Source organism: Rhincodon typus, chromosome 2 (assembly GCF_021869965.1).
Source record: "Rhincodon typus isolate 14 chromosome 2, sRhiTyp1.1, whole genome shotgun sequence".
NCBI lineage: Eukaryota > Metazoa > Chordata > Chondrichthyes > Orectolobiformes > Rhincodontidae > Rhincodon > Rhincodon typus.
Genome location: NC_063333.1, coordinates 10501222 through 10521913, shown reverse-complemented (window position 1 = coordinate 10521913; position 20692 = coordinate 10501222). Strand labels below are relative to the sequence as shown.

Genomic DNA, 20692 nt, shown 5'->3' with positions numbered 1-20692 from the left:
GATGCAGTCTAGATTTTGTGGAACCCCATGGTGGGGGTATTCTGTCCATCTCTTTCCCTGAGTCACCTGCCTCCTGGTGGGTTGCTGCAGTTCATCTGTAATGGGTCAGAGGTCAGGGTACGTTGTCCCTCTTGTCATGGTGCATCGCTAGACTGAAGTTGGTTTGCCTTGCACACTTCCTTTCTTAAAGCAGAACCTTGAATCAGGGCCTGGATATGTATGTATGTGTGTGTGTGTGGATATTTGCCTGTCTCCTGCAAGGGCTTGTGGGTAAGGAATGTGATCAGATTCATCCTCTGTGAGTAAAGACTCAAGCTGTCATGTCACCATCCAAAGCTGATCGAGCGAAAGCCCAAACATGGGAACATTTGGGCGATGCACCTTGCTTATGATGCCTACCAGGCTGTCAGTCAGCTCTTGCCATCCAGATGTTAATTTCAGTTGACATCTTATTCGAAACACGTTCACTGCAGTGTTTGGGACCGATCCCTGCTTGGACTGTGGCCTTGAAAGGAAACTCAACTCTGGGGTAATTTTAAGTTAGCGTTCTCCAGATGCCAACACTTGGAGCTAGTGGAAAGGTGAAGGGTCATCAGATATTGTGCCTTTCCTTTTACTTTCTACCTTTATTAAGTGCGGTGAGCAACTGCTGTGTCTCTCTTGGCTCTTGTTCGGTTCAAACTGAAACCAGAATCTCTTTTTTTGCTTTTGCTTACTTTTTTTTGTTGTTGTTGACTGAATGCAGTTTTTTTTATTTGTGATCCGGGTAGTTCAGGAACCAATTACCTCAAAACCTCATTTAAACAGTGTTGCTAGCTGGAACTCCTTGATATCGCAAATATTAAGAAAACAAGAACCTCTCTGGATTGATGCTTGTGAAAAGAAAACACTCCCCAGGGATTGAAAAATCTTTTCTCACAAGTCCAGCATCAAAAAACAAACAAAATACCAAAGAGCTTAACAAAAGCTCTGTAATGGCATTGTGTTGAAAATGTTTTTTTTGTAGGTAGTGATGACTGAAAAGTGATTCCTGGCACACGTTGTTTCCACTTTTTTTGAATTGTTGTAGCCCTGTCTAATTGTGTTCGAAGCTGCCTTGGGCAAATCTCTGGCAAATCACACAGCATTAGGCCCGACATGGGCTAACAGTTTTATTTCAGGTGCGGCATGTTTAAAATATGAGCATGTGCCACAGTGTAGAACCAAACATGCACCGTGGAATAGAATAAAACAAAAGACACAATAAGTGATGTGGGTAATATAGCAAACCTATGGCCCAAGTTGCTGAATACGTGATTGGGGAGAGTTGGCAGTGCTGACAACTGAAGGCTGAAATGTTCAATGTTGGTGGTGTCGGAGGTGGTGGTGGGCTTGGGGAGGAGAGAGCGGGCAGGTGGTAGGCTGAAGAGAAGACGTCTTCCAGCCCAACAAAGCACCAAAGGTGGATTACCAGGTGATAGGCTTGAGATTACACCCCACTCCTGTAGGCCAAACCAAACCAAAACAAAACTGCAGAATTCCGTCACTCTGGCTCCAATTGTTAGAATCCTACACAGAACCAAAACTCGTTCAATGATCTTGTAGTTTATGCTCTCTTCCAAGAAGTTGACAGGAAACTTGGGAAGTCCTACACAGACCTTGGAATTGCTAAAGTCATTATTGCCCGTGAGTGTTGGTGGAAATTTTGTTTCTGGTGGATCATAGGATCCATGTTCAAAAAGAAAAATAGCCAGCCCAGTTTTGTCATGTGAAGCCTGGTTTATTGTCATGGACTTACAAGTACTAAGTGAGACTGTGCAGATTTTTATAAAACAAGCCATTCAAAGTCACTGTTAGTCTATGGATTAAACTCCACAAAAGAACTTGGATCTAGAGCCTGAAGGTGTGTGACATGATGATGCTGAAGGTAGAAGCTCTTCAGTTTTAAAAGGAAGAAATGTTCTTTTCAGGTTCATTGGTCAGCAAGGGAATTGTTAGGATCTACTTGAACTTTCTGCTGGGGCCTCTCTAAATTGGAGACCTGCCATCATCTGAACAATATCTGTGGATGTTGCTACATGTCTGTGATATCTAATGGGCTCTTTCTCAGTTGTAATTGCAGTTAACCAATGAAAATCTTCTTGTATTGCTGGAACCAGTTACTTTAGGAATTCTGCTGCCTGAAATTATTAACTCAATTGCAAGATTTCGAAGAAAAACATTATTTCTGGATTCCAAGCAATGAAGCATCTGTAATGCATTGAAGTTTCTGCCTTGGCAACTTGTTTTATTTTAATTAATTGTGTGTGTGTACACATCACGGTAATATGGACCAAATTATTCATTGATTGTGCGCATTGGATAAATAATTTGGTACCTTTAAGGTGCATTATTTAAGACTCTGGTATCATAAAATTAAGTTGTCCATAAAAAACATGGGAGCAGAAGTAGGCCATTTGGCACATCAAGTCCTTTTTACTGTAATTGTGGCTTTATGTTCTCAGTGGCATTGATCAAATTGAAAAGGAACTGCTTTTAATCCCAGTTTCAGGTTCTTTTGCAGCCATTCGTCGTTATTGTGGATTTTACTTTAGATCAGGCCCATAGCAGTCAAGTAGCTTCTGACCCTGGGGTTCTTAGTAAAAGCCTCGACACTTCCTTAGCTTTGTCAAATTACTTTTAAATCGGGTTTCCTTGTTTCCTGAACAATATCCTCACGTCTCACTGCCACTACAAAAATCTGAATTGAATGAAGGTTTGAAGAAATGTTGGGCTTAAAATTTTTGGCACTTTTAAGATTGCTGCATCACCGTTGTTGGCTATTACTTAAAAAAAAAGCCAATAAAAAACATACCTCATGCAGCACTGGCATTCTGTATGCTCGCTGTGACTTACCATCTCAGTAGGAAGAGATTAATCTGAAGGCAATCTTGCCATATCCTTAAAACATACATGATTGAATGATTTTAAATGCTGTGTGGTTTGCCAAGAGTTAGTCTCTTAACTCGCTACCTGGAGTGTCTTTCAGTATTTCAAGCAAATGTCAACAGAGAATTTTTTAAAAAAAATAGAATGTTCAGCCAGTGTTCTGGGATAAATCTTCATTGGCCTTTGGGGGTTCTATGAGCTCAAGAACTCTACTGTTACAAACAGTGTTAGCTGTTCCAAATGGGGCAATCACCTATTACCAGTAACCTTCTTGGCATTGGGTTGCCTGACAAAACAGACTTGAAATGCTGTGACTTAAACATCTTTGGTATTTCTGACTTATTCACGTAACTGGTGAATCTTTCTAAACTATGCCATGACTTCACACAATGCCATTGTCGAAATTCTCAAGGAAACAAAAAGAACACAGTGGAGCTTTTATTTTTTTTGCATTTTAAATTTGATTTACAATATTTAATTCTGTTTTTTAGTAATTATTTATTTTACCGGAGCAATGGTCAGATGACAATGAACTTGGGTTCTCTTTTCAAAAACAAGAAAAAAAGTATATCAAAAGGAAATGACTTGGGATGAAGGAATTTAAAACTTAATCTTGCAATCTGAACCATTTAAAGGAGGAATTTATTGCGATGCTCTGAGAATTGATGCTGGAAAGAATTTTGAAAGGTTTCTTGATCTTTGGGCCAAACTTTTAAAAGTACTGTTCCTTTTACCAGGACGTGAGCTGTAAAAATGTGTAGGTTATAATTGACTATTGTAGTTGAAACTGTAGGACAGTGATAGCTTGTACTACTGATTTAAGAGAAACTAAACTTTAAAATAAAAGAAAAAAAATTTAAAAAAAAAGTTAGGCTCTTTGATGTAACCCCTTTGAATTGGAAAGAAGAGTATGTTGATTTTTTTTTTAAACTATTAAACGCCCTGAAGCAATCCATCCATTGTATTGCAGTCCTGAAAGGACTACATTTTAGACAGAACACTTAACAATCATTGTAACATACTTCATACAATTTGCAGTGATCTTTGTTCTTTTTACTGTGGTAATTTTAGAGATGAGTATTGAAACATTTGACTAGATGCTATGTTGGGGTGTTGCTGTTCTGGGTTCTGCACTGGGTGCCAGAGTAAACGAATATGAATGTAGTATTATGCCCTCATGAAGCAGCAACACCACAATAGTAGGAAAAACTAGAAAGGATTATTTCAACTTTATCTTTTTGTATATGAAAATAAACAATAAAAAAAATTGACAAACTGTGGATTCCTAGAGTCTTTCTTCTCCCCTCCAACCCCCACTTCTGCTGGCTAGAATTCTGTACAGTGGTTTTATGCTACAAATTGGCTTTTATTTCTAAATTATAATTTGTTCATGGGATGTGGACATCACTGGCTTGACCAACACTTATTGTGGGTTGCCCTGGAGAAGCTGGTGGTGAGCTGCCTTCTTGCACCACTGCAGTGCTTGGGGTCTTTGGATACCTGCAGAGCTGTTATGGTGAAAATCCTGGAAGTCCTCCCTGAAACAGTGAAGGAATGGTGCTATGTTTTCAGGAGAGATGTTGGGAAGCACTTCTACACACAAAGGGGGTAGAGGGTTAGAGTTCTCTTCTAGAAACAGCAGCGGATTCTGGATCAACTAATAATTTTAAATCTGAGAAATGTTTGTTAAGCAAAGGTATTAAGGGATATGGGCCAAAAGCTGGTGTATGGAGTTAGGCCACAGATGAACCATGATATCATTGAATGGCAGAACAGGCTCAAGAGACTGGCTACTCCTGTTCCCATGTATGACTCAAGGGGAACTTGCCAGTGGTGATATTCCTGTTCATCTGCTGCTTTGCCCATCTAGTTGGTAGAGGTTAAGAGTTTGGAAGGAATGGGGAAGGAGCCTTGGTGAGTTGCTGCAGTGCCACTTGAGATGGCATACACTGCAGCCACTGTACACTAATAGTGAAGGAGAGTGTATGTTGAGGGTGGTGGATGTGTTGCCAATCAACTTGGATTTTTTGTAACTCTTTACTGGATGGTGTCAACCTTCTTGTGTTGTTGGAACTGTACCCATCCAGGCAAATGGGGGGCATTCCATCAGACTTGTGCCTTGCACATGGTCAACACGTTTTAGGAAATCAGAACGTGAATTACTTACAGCAGGGTTCCTAGGCTCTGACCTGCTATATTTTTCACTTAACGGATGTGGGCATTGCTGGTTTGGCCAGAATTTTTGGCCCATCCTTAGTTGGCAAAGGTGCTGGTGAGCTGTCTCTTGAACTGCTGCAGGTAGACCTGCAATGCAGTTAAGGAAGGAATTCCAGGATTTTGACCAACGACATTGAAGGAATGATGATATATTTCCAAGTCAGGATGATAAGTGGCTTAGAGGGGAACTTGCAGGTGATGGTGTTCTCATGTATTTGCTGTCTTTGTCCTTCTAAGTGGGAAGTGGTCATGGGTTTGGAAGGTGCTATCTGAGGATGTTTTAGTGCACCTTGTAGTTGGTACACACTACTGCTCCTGACGATTGGTGATGGAAGGAATGAATGTTTGTGGATGCGGAGCCAAACAAGTGGGCTGCTTTGTTGTGGTTGTTGTCAAGCTTTTTGAGTGTTTTTGGAGCTGCACTTATTCCAGGCAAGTGGGGAGTATTCCACCATGGTCCTGGCTTACATAGCAACAGAAGTAGGCTATTCAGCCTCTTGGCCCTGTTACATAGAAACATAGAAAATAGGCGCAGGAGTAGGCCATTTGGCCCATCAAGTCTGCACCACCATTCAATATGATCATGGCTGATCATTCAATCTCCGTATCCTATTCCCACTTTCTCTCCATATCCTTTGATCCCTTTAGCCGCAAGGGCCATGTCCGGCTCCCTCTTGAATATATCTAATGAACTGGCCCCAACAGATTCCTAGGGGAGAGAATTCCACAGATTCATAACTCTGAGTGAAGAAATTCTTCCTCATCTCAGTCCTGAATGGCTTAGCCCTTTTTCCTTCGACTGTGACCCCTAGTTTTAGACTTTCCCAGCATTAGGAATATTCTTCCCACATCTAGCCTGTCCAATCCCATTGGGATTTTATATATTTCTGAGATTCCTGCCCCCCTCTTCTAAATTCCAGCGAATATAAGCCCAGTCGATCCAGTTTTTCTTCATATGTCAGTCCTGCCGTCCCAGGAATCAGTCTAGTGAACTAACTAACGCTGAACCTCCCCAATAGGAAGAATGTCCTTCCTCAGACTAGGAGACCAAAACTGCGCACAATACTCAAGGTGTAGTCTTGCCAATACCCTGAATGACTGCAGCAGGACATCCCTACTGCAATAATCAAATCCTCTTGCTATGAAGGCCAGCATGCCATTAGCTTTTTTCCTAAACTGCCACCATTCAGATAACAATCTGCCTTCCTGTTTTTGTGACCAAAGTGGATAACCTCATTTATCCACATTATATTGTATTTGCCCACTCGGCTAGTCTGTCCAAGTTACCCTGCAGACTCTGAGCATCCTTCTCACAACACACGCTGCAACCCAGCTTTGTGTTACTTGCATGTTTGGAGATAATGCATTCAATTCCTTCGTCCAAATTGTTAATGTATACCGTCATCGGTTGCAGTCCCAGCACTGAACACTGCGGCATCTCACTTGTTACTGCCTGCCACTCTGAAAAGGCCTTGTTTATTCCAACTCTCTGCTTCCTGTCTGCCAACCAGTTCTCTATCCATGTCAATACGTTACCGCTGACACCGTAAGCTTTAATTTTCCATACTAATCTCTTGTGTGGAACCTTATCAAAAGCCGTTTGAAAGTGAAGATACACAACAACTTCTGATTCATCCTTTTCCACTCTACTGATCACGTCCTCAAATTCCAGAAGATTTGTCGAGCATGATTTCCTTTTAGTGAATCCGTTCTGACTAGGACCAATTCTGTCACCGCTTTCCAGATGATCAGGCATTACATCCTTAATAATTGACTCCAGCGTATTCCCCACCACTGATATCGGACTAACTGGTCTATAATTCTCCGCTTTCTCTCTCTGTCCTTTTTTAAAGAGTGGGGTTACATTAGCTACCCTCTAGTTCATTGGAATTTTTCCAGATTGTACAGAATGTTGAAAAATGATCACCAATGTTCCACCATTTAATGAGATCATGGCTGATCTGTGGCTTAACTCCATAAACCTACCTTTGGCCCATGTCACTTAACTTTGCTTAATAAAAATTTATCTCCGATTTAAAGTTCTTAAGCAAATATATTAACTGCCATTCGTGGAAGTCAATTCCAAAATCAAGAGGCAAAGGTGGACGTTGGACCACTGGAAAATGACGCTGGAGAGATAGTAGTGGGGAACAAGGAAATGGATGAGGAACTGAATAATTACTTTGCGTCAGTCTTCACGGTGGAAGACATGAGTAATATCCCAAAAATTCAAGAGAGTCGGGGGCAGAGCTGAGTATGGTGGCCATCACCAAGGAAAAGGTGCAAGCAAAACTGATTGGCCTGAAGGTGGACAAATTACCTGGACCAGATGGACTACACCCCAGAGTTCTAAAGGAGATAGCTGAAGGGATAGTGGAAGCGTTATTGGTGATCTTTCAGGAATCGCTAGAGTCAGGGAGGGTCCCAGAGGACTGGAAAATGGCTCACGTGACACCCCTGTTTAAAAAGGGAGTAAGGCAAAAGACAGAAAATTACAGGCCGATTAGTCTAACCTCAGTTGTGGGTAAGACTTTGGAGTCCATTGTAAAGGATGAGATTGCTGAATATTTGGAAGTGTATAGTAAAATAGGGCAAAGTCAGCATGGTTTCATCAAGGGGAGGTCATGCCTGACAAATCTGCTGGAATTCTTTAAATAATGAGCAGGGTAGACCAAGGAGAGCCAATGGATGTTATCTACCTGGACTTCAAGAAGGCCTTTGATAAGGTGCTGCGCAGGAGGCTGCTGAGTAAGATAAGGGCCCATGGTGTTGGAGGCAATGTGCTAGCATGGATAAAAGATTGGCTGTCTGGCAGAAAGCAAAGAGTAGGGATAAAGGGGTCTTTCTCAGGATGGCAGCCGGTGACAAGTGGAGTTCCGCAAGGGTCAGCGCTGGGACCACAACTTTTCTCTTTATATATTAATGATCTAGATGAAGGAACTTTTTTTTTTCCTTTATTCGTTAACGGGATGTAAACATCACTAGCTAGGCAGCATTTATTGTCCATCCCTAATTGCCCAGAGGACAGTTCAGAGTCAACCACGTTGCTGTGGGTCTGGAGTCACATGTAGGCCAGACCAGGTAAGGATGGCAGTTTCCTTCCCTAAAGGACATTAGTGAACCAGATGGGTTTTCCTGACAATTGACAATAGGTTCTTGGTCATTATTAGATTCTTAATTCCAGATATTTTTATTGAATTCAAATTCCACCATCTGCCATGGCTGGATTTGAACCCAGGTCCTTGGAATATTATGCGGGTCTCTGGATTAACAGTCCAGGGATAATACCACTAAACCATTGCCTCCCCCAGCTGTGGGCCTTCTGGCTAAGTTTGCAGGTGATTACAAAGATAGGTGGAGGGACAGGTAATATTGAGGAGGTGGGGAGGCTGCAGAAGGACTTGGACAGGTTAGGAGAGTGGGCAAAGAAGTGACAGATGGATTACAATGTGGGAAAGTGTGAGCTATGCACTTTGGTAAGAATAAAAGATGGACTATTTTCTAAATGGGGAGAAAATTCAAAAGTCTGAAGTGCAAAGAGACTTGGGAGTTCTAGTCCAGGATTCTCTCAAGGTAAACTTGCAGGTTGAGTCAGTAGTTAGGAAGGCAAATGCAATGTTGGCATTTATTTTGAGAGGACTTGAATATAAAAGCAGGGATGTACTCCTGAAGCTTTATACGGCTCTGGTCAGGCCACATTTGGAGTATTGCATGCAGTTTTGGGCCCCCATATCTCAGGAAGGATGTACTGGAGCAGGTTCAGAGGACGTTCACAAGAATGGTCTCAGGAATGGAAAGCTTAACATATGAGGAATGTTTGAGGACTCTGGGACTATACTCATTGGAGTTTAGACGGATGAGGGAGGATCTAATTGAAACTTTCAGAATACTGAATGGCCTGGACAAAGTGGATGTTGGGAAGATGCTTCCATTGGTAGGAGAGTCTAGGACCCAAGGGCACAGCCTTAGAGTAAAGGGAAGACCTTTTAGAAGAGATAAGGAGAAACATCTTCAGCCAGAGAGTGGTGAATCTATGGAATTCACTGCCACAGAAGGCTATGGAGGCCAGGTCATTGAGTACATTTAAGACCGAGATAGATAGGTTCTTGATTATCAAGGGGATCGCTAGAGTCAGGGAGGGTCCCAAAGGACTGGAAAATGACTCGCGTGACACCCCTGTTTAAAAAGGGAGTAAGGGTTACGTGGAGAAAGCAGAAGAATGGGGTTGAGGAACTTATCAGCCACGATTGAATGGCGGAGCAGACTCGGTGGGCCGAATGGCCTAATTTCTGCTCCTATGTCTTATGGTCTTAATTTTTAGTCTACGCTCCCTTGTTTTAGAATCCCTAACCAGTGGAAATAATGTATATTTATCTATCCTGCCTTTTCCTGTTAATATCTTGAAGATGTTTTTACTTGTGCCTTGTGGATTGTAGATCACTACAGCCTTGGTTCAAACATGAGAAAAGAACTGAATTACAGAGATGAGTGTGAAAGCCCTTGACTTCAAGGCTGCATTCAACCGAGTGTGACATCAAGGAGCCTTAGCAAAACTGGAATCCATGGGAATCAAGGGGCAAATTTTCCACTGGTTGGAGTCATACATGACACGTAGTAAGATGGTTGTTGGATGTTAGTCATCTCAGCTCTAGGACATCTCTGCAGGAGTACCTCAGGGTAGTGCCCTAAGCCCAACCATCTTCAGCTGCTTCCATGACCTACCTTCCAACATAAGGTCAGAGGTTTGGTGGAGGGTTGCTTTTCAGACCGGACACCTGTGACCAGCAGTGTTCCACAGAGATCAGTTCTGGGTCCTCTTTTCTTTGTCACTTTGTATAAATGATTTGGATGACAATATAGAAGGCATTGTTAGTAAGTTTGCAGATGACACCACAATCGGTGGCATTGTAGACAGTGAAGAAGCTTTTCTAAGATTACAAAGGGTTCTTGATCAAATGGGTCAATGGGCTCTAAAGTGGCAGATAGAGTTCAATCTGAATAAATGCAAGAGATTGCATTTTGATACAATGAACAGGATAGGGCTTATACTATTAATGGTAGGGCTTTGGGTAGTGTTGTAGAATGGAGGGACCTAGGTGTGCAGGTACATAATTCTTTAAAGTTTGTATCAAATATAGACAGGATGGTTAAAAAGTCTTTTGGCTCACCTGACTTCATTGCTTAGTCCTTCTGAGTATCGGAGTTGAGATGTTATGTTGAGGTTGTACAGGACATTGATGAGGCCTCTTCTGGAATACTGTGTCTAGTTCTAGTCACCCAGTAATAGGAAGGAAATTATCAAACTGGAGAGGATTCAGAAGCAATTTACCAGGATGTTGCCAGCTATGGAAGGTCTGAGATATAAGGAATGGCTGGATAGGCTGGGACTTTTTTCACTGGAGAGTGGGAGGTTGACAGGTGACCTGAAAGAAGTTTATAAAATAATGAGAGGTATAGATAGGGAAAAGACAACTACCATCAACTTTAAGATGAGGAATTTCAAGCCGAGGGGACACATTTTTTCAAAAAAAGAGATTTAAAAAAGACGTAAGAAGCAAATTTTTTTACACAAAGTGGTTTGCATGTGGAATGAACTTCCTGATGAAGTCATGGATGCAGGTACAATTACAACATTGAAGAGGCATTTATTTGGATAAATGAACAGGATAGGTTTGGAAGAAAATGGGCCAGGAGCAGGCTGGTGGGACTAGTTTAGTTTGGGATTATACACTAAGTAAAAACCGAAAAAAACTGCAATGCTGTAAATCAGGAACAAAAACAAAGTTGCTGGAAAAGCTCAGCAGGTCTGGCAGCATCTGTGAAGGAAAAAACAGAGTTAACATTTCAGGTCTGGTGACCCTTCCTCAGAACTGAGATTATGTTCGGCATGGACTGGTTGTTTCCGTGCTGCGTGACTCTAGGTGGGGGTGTTCACTGATGATCCCCCAATGTTCAGACAATTTGCAATTCCTCAGATTCTGAAGTGGTCTGTGTCTGTACACAACATGAACAATATCTGGGCTTGAAGCCATAACTTAAAAGTAACATTCAAACTACAGTACCCAAGTGCTGGCCAATGTCTGTCTCCAGAAAAAGACACCACAAGATGTAGGAGCAGAAGTAAGCTATTCAGCCCATTGAGTCTCCTCTGCTATTCAATGTGGTTGTGGGTGATCTGATAATCCATAACTCCACTTTTTTGCCTTTTCCCCCATAACTGTTGATTCCCTTACTAATCAAAACTCTCTGCCTCAGCCTGGAATATACTTAATGACCCAGTCTTGACAGCTCTCCGTGGTAAGGAATTCTACAAATTCACATCCCTCAGAGGTTCATTTCAATGATATTCTCAAACTAATCTTAAAGAACCCAAGACTTCCATAAATGTTGAGAAGATTAAAAAGTTGTAGAGGTAAGTAGGGCCATTTGTCTTGGGCCAATTTTTAACTCTTAAATTACTAAACCAGATTGGTCAATATTGTATTGCTTCTTGTAGAAGAATAGTGTGGACAAGTTGCCATACTTCCCACATTACAACAATGACCACATTTTTGAAGGACTTTGGTTGTAAAACATTTCAGGAAATCTTGAGTTTCGGAATGGAGCTATATCAATGCATGTCTTTCCCTTGGTTAAAAATTCTGAACGTGTAAATGTGTCAATTGCATCCATCCCACACTGTGGTTGACGGTTTAGTAGTCCTGTTGAGTTAACAATGCTGCCCTTCTGAGTCCTTCTGATCATTAATGTCAGCATCAGAAACAAGCTCATTCACTTTGCTTGCTCTCTAAAATGAAACTACTTTCTCTGAAATTCAATCTGACAGCACAGAAAATACAGAGCTCTACATCTAATTCCAAATAGGCTGCGATGTGACACTCTGTTTCTGCTTTTAGGCTGATACCATCTCAAATCACTATGACAATGTTCTCTGACTTTCAACAAAGCAGAGTGACAAAGTCCTTGACATAACAGATGATTTCAATCAGATGTACTGCTGAGCTTATAAGACTATAAAGTCATGTAACCTGCCCTGCAGTGTTTCAAATAGACCTGTCCTTAAGGGCAATTAGGATGGGCAATGCCCACATTTTGTGAATGAATAAAGTTTTTTATAAAAAGGAGCTAATGTTTGGAGGGGTGGCTTTTTTATGGTTATTGCAATAATTGACGAGGTATAAAAACCTTTTTGCTTCTATTAATATTAACTTCAACACATTGTTACCATCGTAATCATCAAACCACCAATTTGACCAGGAGATAATGAGAGGTATAGATAGAGTTAATGGTAGTTGTCTTTTCCGTAAGATGGGGAATTTCATGACTAGGGGACATATTTTTAAGATGAGAAGAGAGAGATTTAAAAAAGACACGAGAGGCAATTTTTTTTTTTTAAACACAGAGGTTGGTTCACGTGTGGAATGCATTTCCAGAGAAAGTGGTGGATGCAGGTACAATTGGTGTTTAAAAGACATTTGGATGAATGCAATGGGAAATAGGAAAGGTTTGGAGGGATATTGGCCAGAAGCAAGCGGGTGGACTAGTTTAGTTTGGGATTTGGCATAGACTGGTTGGACCGAAGGGTCTGTTTCTGTGCTGTATGACTCAATGACTGTATGACAGCCTGAAATATATGGATCCAGTTGAAATTGTGGGTGGTGCCCAGTTGGTGGGTAGTTAATACAGGGGACCATTATGACAAAGTAGGGGAAACATGAATAAAATGACTGTACAAACTGTTCCCTCGGCACTGGTTCAATTCCTCTCCATGTTAAGGTCTGAGGCTGACCCTGACCATTCACTTCCTTGGTGTCATATTTGATCCTGAGATAAGCTTCAACCCTTTGTGCATACCAAATCAAGACAAACCATTTCCATCTCTGCGCAATTGCCAAACTCCATCCCTCCCTCAATTCGTGTGATGAAACTCTCAGCCAACTCTTTGTTATCTCTGGCCTTGAATATTGCAAGATTTTCCTGGCCAGATTCCCTTCTTTACCCTGACATTGAACTAAATGTTCAAATTTTGGTTGCCCATGTCATAATCTATCAAAAACCTGCTATTGACGGAAGAAAACAGACCCTGTCCTATTGAAATATGTCTCTGGATTCCATTCTACTCCTGTCAGTGTGCCTATCTATGTTTGAGTAACCATCAATGGCCCAATGCTCAGTTGATACAATTGACAAATTCACTTCTTTCTCTTGAAATAAAACTCACCAGTTAATATATGCAAAGAACATTTCAAAACAAACCAGATTTTATTTTCAATATTCTGTACATCATAAGACACTCTATGAAGCCCAACAATTTCTTAGTACAAGAATTCTTTTTTTGTGAAACGATCTATTATTGATGACTTGTGTTGACCTTTTGAATTTGTGTATTTCTTTTCTCTACAATATTTTGTTTCAATCCAGCAAGAAAATCCTTAATACTTTTCACACATATTGCTTTGTATTTGACATTATCCATCTGACATTCAATAAGCAAATGATCTTCCGTACACCTCTTGTACAGAATTTCCTGTAAATTACTTGTCAAATAGAATGCCATGTCAACTGTTGCCAAATGATCTAAAGTTACTGCAGCTAAAGCACTTTTTAATAATTCTTTTCACCTTCTTAGCTTTCCAGACTGAAGGAGATTTTCTATTTTCACTTATCAAAAATATAAAACCAGATGCACTCAAGTTTAACTGTGAAGCATCAATAAATGACTAATTTTACATAATTTTTGATCACCCGAGAATTGAAACTTAAGGACACATTTCTCCATTTTTAAAATTGCTTTATTTATCACTACAACATCCTCGGTTTCGTGACAATACATCAAAACTAACATCCAGTCTTGTCTAAGATAACAAGGTGTAGAGCTGGATGAACACAACAGGCCAAGCAGCATCAGAGGAGCAGAAAAGCTGATGTTTCGGGTCTGGACTCTTCAGCTCTACACCTTGTTATCTCAGATTCTCCAGCATTGGCAGTTCCTACTATCTCTGATCCAGTCTTGTCTGTGTGCTTAACCAATTCAACTGACAATGACGCTTCACAACCATTCTGTCTCCTCTTTGGATGTTACTTAATGTGATTTTAACCAGGGTAGGAGTGACACCTTAAATGGAGTTGCTGATTTAAAGTTTGAAGTCAGGATCATTTGTGACTGGGAGGGGAACTTGCAGGTGTTGGGGCTCCCATGCATCCACCTCTCACATCGTCTAAGTGATCGATGTCACTGGTTTGGAAAATGGTGTCAAAGAGGACTTCATGATTTGTTGCAGTGCATCTAATAGATGGTACACACTGCTGCCACTATGTATGGGTCATGGAGGGAGAGAATGCTGAATAGTGGATGGGAAGCCAATCAAGTAGGCTTGGATGTCCTGTATGGTGTTGAGCTTTGACCAGGACATAGCTAGGCAGTACAGAGTGGTAGGGTTGTAATGGTAATGTCACTGGATTCATAAACCAGAAGCCCATATTAATTTCTCAGGACACAAGTTATGCCAGCTGGTAGAATTTAAATTCATTTAATAAATCTGGAACTACAAAGCTAGTCGTAGAGTATTGCTTACCAAAAAGCATTGCAAAAATCCATATGGTTCACTAATATCTTTTAGGGAAGGAAATCTGCTGTCCTTGCCTAGTCTGACCTACATGTGACTGCGTACCCACAGAATATGGTTGACTCTTATCTCCCTCTGAAATGGCTCTGAAGGTATTCAGATAAAGAAATTGCTACAAAGTCAGAAAGGAATGGAGCTGGAAGGAAAATCAGGTGCCGCTCTAAGCACTGGAAATGATAACAACAATTCAGTTAAAAGCAAAAATAGTGCACGTGCTGGAAATCTGAAATAAAACCAGAGATTGCTGGAGAAACTCATCAGGTCAGGAGAGAGAAAGAGTTTATGTTTTAAGTCCAAAGATTCTTCTCCTGAACTGGCAAATGCAATCCTTCCTACTATCTGAAGGTTACTGCCAGAATTGGAAGAGCTGTCCCACAGACTAGTCAAGGAACACCTGACATAGCCATACACACTAAAACAGCAAAGTATGCAGCTAAGAAAATTGAATGCAAATTTAAGTTTGGTGATGGGGAGTTCAGATTTAAGAACAAAATTAGAAAATTAATCTAATATGTAATTAGCAGTAACCGGTAAGTACCGTAGAAGCAATGAACCCTCTAATTTTTGTGCGCCTCTCTAGAAATCAGAGTGGCCTGTTAATCAGAGTGGAATTCATACAGCAGAAAATACTGGAGTGCATGCAGTTTTCTTTTACTGCTACGCGGCCACACGAGAACTGCCTACATGGAATATCATGTATAAGTAAACAAAGGTTCCTTCTTGCTGCTTAGACGTGATAAACACAGTCTACTGTGAGAACTAATTACCTAACTGGTTGAATTTGATTTCTCTAGACCCAGTTCAGTTGGCTGTAGGTGTCGCATTCTTCAATGCAGCCAAAGCGAGTGAGTAGGCAATTGTGTGGAAACCTGGGAGTTTGATGCATAAGCAGTTCAGTGAAAGGAGAAGGAGGTGTTCGTTTCCTATTGCTTTCTTGCCCCATAGGAAATGGGCTTTGCTCTGATACAGGGAAAGGAGGTTGTCATATGGTGAGTAAGTGGTAAGTTCATAATCTCTACTCCATTCTTAGTTTTAACATTGTATACAAATTGGTTGTAATGTTAATAAACTATATAGAGAGCAAAATAAATAAATGAATAATACAATGAAAGAATTCCTTTTATGCTCTTCATAATGTGACAGGATTCATTTATGACTTTGAAGTAAAGGCAGCCCTCAAGAAAAAGACTGCAATATGATTGAATTTGACTTGCAGTTTGAAAGAGAGAGGTTTTTTTTTAAAAAAACTTAAATGAGGACAACTATATGGGCATGAAACTGAGCTTATTGCAGTGAACTGGGATACTGGACGAGGGGATATATCAATAGAGACACAGTTATAGACATATATGGGGATATTTCAGAATAAATGCATTCCTATAATAAAGTTCTAAAGGGTGGACCCACCGTCTATGTTTAACCAAAGTTAGGGAAAGCATCAAACTTGATGAAAAAAACACATAATTACATCAAGGTGAGTGGCAAGTCAGATGATTGGTCAGAATATTTAAAATAAAACACAGGTTGAGTAAAATATTAATCAGGAAGTAGAAATTAAAACAGGAGCGGTAACTAGCTCAAAGTTTAAAACTGGATAAGAAGAGTTTCTACAGGTACTTTAAAAGGAAGAGTAAGTAAAGAGTGTTGGTCTTCCAAAAGGGGAAGTTCATAGCAGATAACAAGGAAATGGTGGATGAAATAAAAAATATATACTTGCCTTCATATTGAAGATAGAAAAACTTCCAATAATAGCTGTAAATCAGGAGCTTGAAGGGAAGGGTGGGTCAGGGAAGCCAAAACAGAGTTCTGAAGAAGTCATATTGGACTCGAATTTTAACTTTGTTTCTTTCTCCACAGATGCTGCCTGAGCGTATCAGCTTTTGCCGTTTTCATTCAGATACCAAGCACATGCATGCTTTTTGTGACAGTATTTGTTAATGGTTTGAGATTTTCAAATTAGCGTGTTTTAAAATTTAGTGGTGTTCCTTTAACAATCAGCCCGACAGGCAGATTCCATGTGGACTCTGAGATGCAATTCTGCACACGGCGGCTTTTGTTGCTTGTCTGTCTCCTCAAGTCAGCTACATAACTGAGCCGCTCCATTCACAGAACAGGGCAGTTTCACGTACGCGTCGCATTGTGGGTAATATAGTCGCCATTGCTAATACTCCCGGAAATTGTTGCCAGTTTGCACGATTTGGCTGTAATTCAGGAAGTTCAACTGCTGTGGCACTTCATGGAATAGGGATACTCCATAAGCTCCTCGATTCCGCACACGGGCCATTTTACCGATAACTACAATTTCAAACTGATGTCCTCGAACTGATATCAATTCCAGTTCTGAAGAAGGGTCACTAAACCCGAAACGTTAATTCTGCTTTCTCCACAAATTATGCCAGACTGGCTGAGTTTCTCCAGTATTTTCTGTGTTCCAGTTTTTTTTTCAATACTATCTGTTTCTTTTTAGCTAGCCTGTAACTCAGCGTGGCAACTTTTAATGAATTTCAATTCGAATTGGCAACCAAACATTTCCTGACAGATAAGCAGAAGGTGAAATGGCTTAGAACAATCAAACCACCATTTGTACAATATTCACATCACGTACATTGCTGAAACTGTAACTCCTTCCAACCAAACTGCGAACAACTCTCCAACGACGAATCTGAAAATAGACTCTGACTCCCGTTCTCGATTTTGTCCTTTCCATTCCACTTCTGTTATGGCCGTGCCAACTTTTTATAGTTATTTCCGAATTTCAGATCCATTCTTTATCAGAACCTGAAATTGTTCAGTGAATTGTAGCGCTGGGATGACGTTTAAAGGTGCTCGATCAATGCAATATTTTGCTGTTGTTGAAGAGGGTTTTGGAAATCGTGCCTGACTGAAGAGATAAGGGATTGTGTTTTGCCAGTGGTCCACACCGATTGCGGATCAAAACGGGAGCCAGTTACGGCATTCTCCGGAGGAAGAATGTTGCGTATGTGAAACAAGCTCAAATTTCCTAATGTAAAGCACAAGCAGCCCGATTCTTGCAAAATGCTGCAAGAACTAGTCAAGCTAAATTAAATATTCCGCATCTGTTGGGCCAAGTAGATCGGTTCACTGGACAGATTGTCCCCTCTTTGAGGGACCTGCACTTTCGAAAGTTGCAACGAACGGACGTAGCCCGCCGAGCACAAGGGGGCACTGCAGTCGGAGGAGTCACAAAGCAGTGCGGATGCTAGAAATGTAAAATAAAAACAAAAACGAAAACAACATTTCTGAAGAAGGGTCTAGGCCCGAAACGTCAGCTTTCCTGCTCCTCTGATGCTGCTTGGCCTGCTGTGTTCATCCAGCTCTACACCTTGTTATCTCAGATTCTCCAGTTCCTACTATCTCTGCTGCGGAAACCTGGTAGGTCTGCGGGGAAAGCAACCGAGTTCGCGCTTTGACGCCAGTGAGGCTCTTCAGAACTAGAGGGTGTTGGGGCACGGGCAGCAACGGCCAGGCTAGGAGGTCCTCCGGGCGTTAGGTGGCGGTGCACTTAGAGGAAAAGACGGCTGAAGGTACAAAAACAAAGTTGCTGGAAAAGCTCAGCAGGTCTGGCAGCATCTGTGAAGGAGAAAGACGGCTGAAGGTAATTGGAACAGCCAGGAGAGGTAATCCTCCCACAGAATAAAGTGGCGGCTGAATGGAATGGGCCATGCCGATGCTCCTCCGAGCCGCCAGGTGGGGATGTATTTGGAGGAGATGGCGGCGGCCCATTGGCATGAGCAAGGGCGGTGGTCCTCCGAGCCGCGAGGTGGCGCTGCGCTTGGAAGACTGTGTTTGATGCCCGGGTTTCGGCTCTTGCCCGGAAAAGGGCCGCAAATAACTGGCAGGGCGGCATGTGGCTACTCCGAGGGTTGAAACTGAGAAGCGGTGGCTTTGGGCCCAGGTTTGTGTCTGGCTTCCTGGCCGGATCGTTGTTTGGTTCCACCGGTTGTGCCCTAGCCCTGCACTGGTACAGGGAGCAAGAACCGGAGGAGGACCAGCGAGGTAAGGGGCCTATCAAACCTGGAATGAGGGAGGGAGGGAGGAAAAGGGACCAGTCCAATGCTAAATAAAAACCAAAAGAACTGCGGATGCTGTAAATCAAGAACAAAAAGAATTGCTGGAAAAGCTCAGCAGGTCTGGTAGCATCTGTGGAGGAGAAAACAAGAGTTAACGTTTCAGACCTTTCCTCAGAAGGGTCTCCGGACCCGAAACGTTAACTCTGTTTTCTCCTCCACGGATGCTACCAGTCCAATGCTGTTGGGAGAAGGGTAGGTCCAGTCCTGGAATGGGGCGGGGCTACGGGCAGGTCTATTCCTGGAATGGGGGTGGGGGGAAACGGATGGGCAGGTCCAATTCTGAAACAAAAACAAAGTTGCTGGAAAAGTTGTCCTCAGATGTCCTTGTTTTTCAAGGACCGCAACAACCCCCCCCCTCCCCGCCAACAGTGGTCGAGAACGCCCTCGACCGTGTCTCCCGCAACTCATCCCTCACACCCGCTCCCCGCAATAACAACCAAAACAGAATCCCCCTCGTCCTCACGTACCACCCCACCAACCTCCGGATCCAACGCATCATCCTCCAACACTTCCACCATAGACATTTTTCCCTCCCCACCCTTATCTGCTTTCCGGAGGGACCACTCTCTCCGTGACTCCCTTGTCCGCTCCACACTCCCCTCCAGCCCCACCACACCCGGCACTTTTCCCTGTAACCGCAGGAAGTGCTACACCTGCCCCCATACCTCCCCCCTCACCCCCATCCCAGGCTCCAAGAAGACTTTCCACATCAAGCAGATGTTCACCTGCACATCTGCTAATGTGGTATACTGCATCCACTGTTCCCGTTGTGGCGTCCTCTACATCAGGGAAACCAAGCGGAGGCTTGGGGACCGCTTTGCAGAACACCTATGCTCGGTTCGCACTAAACAACTGCACCTCCCAGTCGTGAACCATTTCAACTCCCCTTCCCATTCCTCAGACGACATGTCCATCCTGTGTCTCCTGCAGTGCCACAACGATGCTACCCGAAGATTGCAGGAACAGCAACTCATATTCTGCTTGGGAACCCTGCAGCCCAATGGTATCAATGTGGACTTCACAAGCTTCAAAATCTCCCCTCCCCCTACCACATTCTAAAACCAGTCCAGCTCGTCCCCGCCTCCCTAACCTGTCCTTCTTCCCACCTCAAGCTCCACCCCCATCTCCTACCTACTAACTTCATCCCACCCCCTTGACCTGTCCGTCCTCCCTGGACTGACCTATTTCCTCCCTACCTCCCCACCTACACTCACCTTTACTGGCTCCATCGCCGCCTCTTTGACCTGTCTGTTTCCTCTCCACCTATCTTCTCCTCTATCCACCTTCTATCCGCCTCCCCCTCTCTCCCTATTTATTTCAGAACCCTCTTCCCCTCCCCCATTTCTGAAGAAGGGTCTAGGCCCGAAACGTCAGCCTTCCTGCTCCTCTGTGCTGCTTGGCCTGCTGTGTTCATCCAGCTCTACACCTTGTTATCTCAGATTCTCCAGCATCTGCAGTTCCTACTATCTCTGAAACAATTTTAACCCCACTGCAAAGCCTCTTCTAAGGATGCCTACCCTGAAGAAGTTACCCTCCTCCCTCCGGAAAAACCTCAGTGGATCTCTCTCCCACTGCAACTCTCTCGTAATGTCTTCAGTCTTGAAACTGCTTGACCATGTCCTGAAGCAAACCAGGTACTACAGCCACATCACCTTTCTTAGTACCTGCCTACGGAACCTGATCATCCACATTCAGGCCTTCCCAATTTGGCCCCAACCCTGATAATGTCTACATTCAGAACTTTGAGATCCTTCAGAAGCGTTTCTCCCTGCGACTCCTGAAAAACACACTCGCAGCAATGCGCCAGCATCTCCTGGCACTACAATCAAGCCTACCCCAGCTCAGAGCCTC

The 20692-nt window shown here is 42.6% G+C and overlaps 2 protein-coding genes across 2 annotated transcripts in view; both read left to right on the top strand.

Moving 5' to 3' along the window:
- The window catches only part of LOC109921859 (sodium channel protein type 4 subunit alpha-like), a 1322739-nt gene that overhangs the window by 699737 nt on the left and 602310 nt on the right, over positions 1-20692 (top strand). The window lies entirely within an intron of this gene.
- LOC109914150 (nuclease EXOG, mitochondrial) overlaps positions 18512-20692 on the top strand; it is a 48626-nt gene continuing 46445 nt past the window's right edge. Inside the window, exon 1 of the mRNA XM_020513721.2 lies at positions 18512-18767. Coding sequence (XP_020369310.1) covers positions 18617-18767 — 151 coding nt within the window. The 5' untranslated portion in view covers positions 18512-18616. The remainder of the gene's footprint in view (positions 18768-20692) is intronic.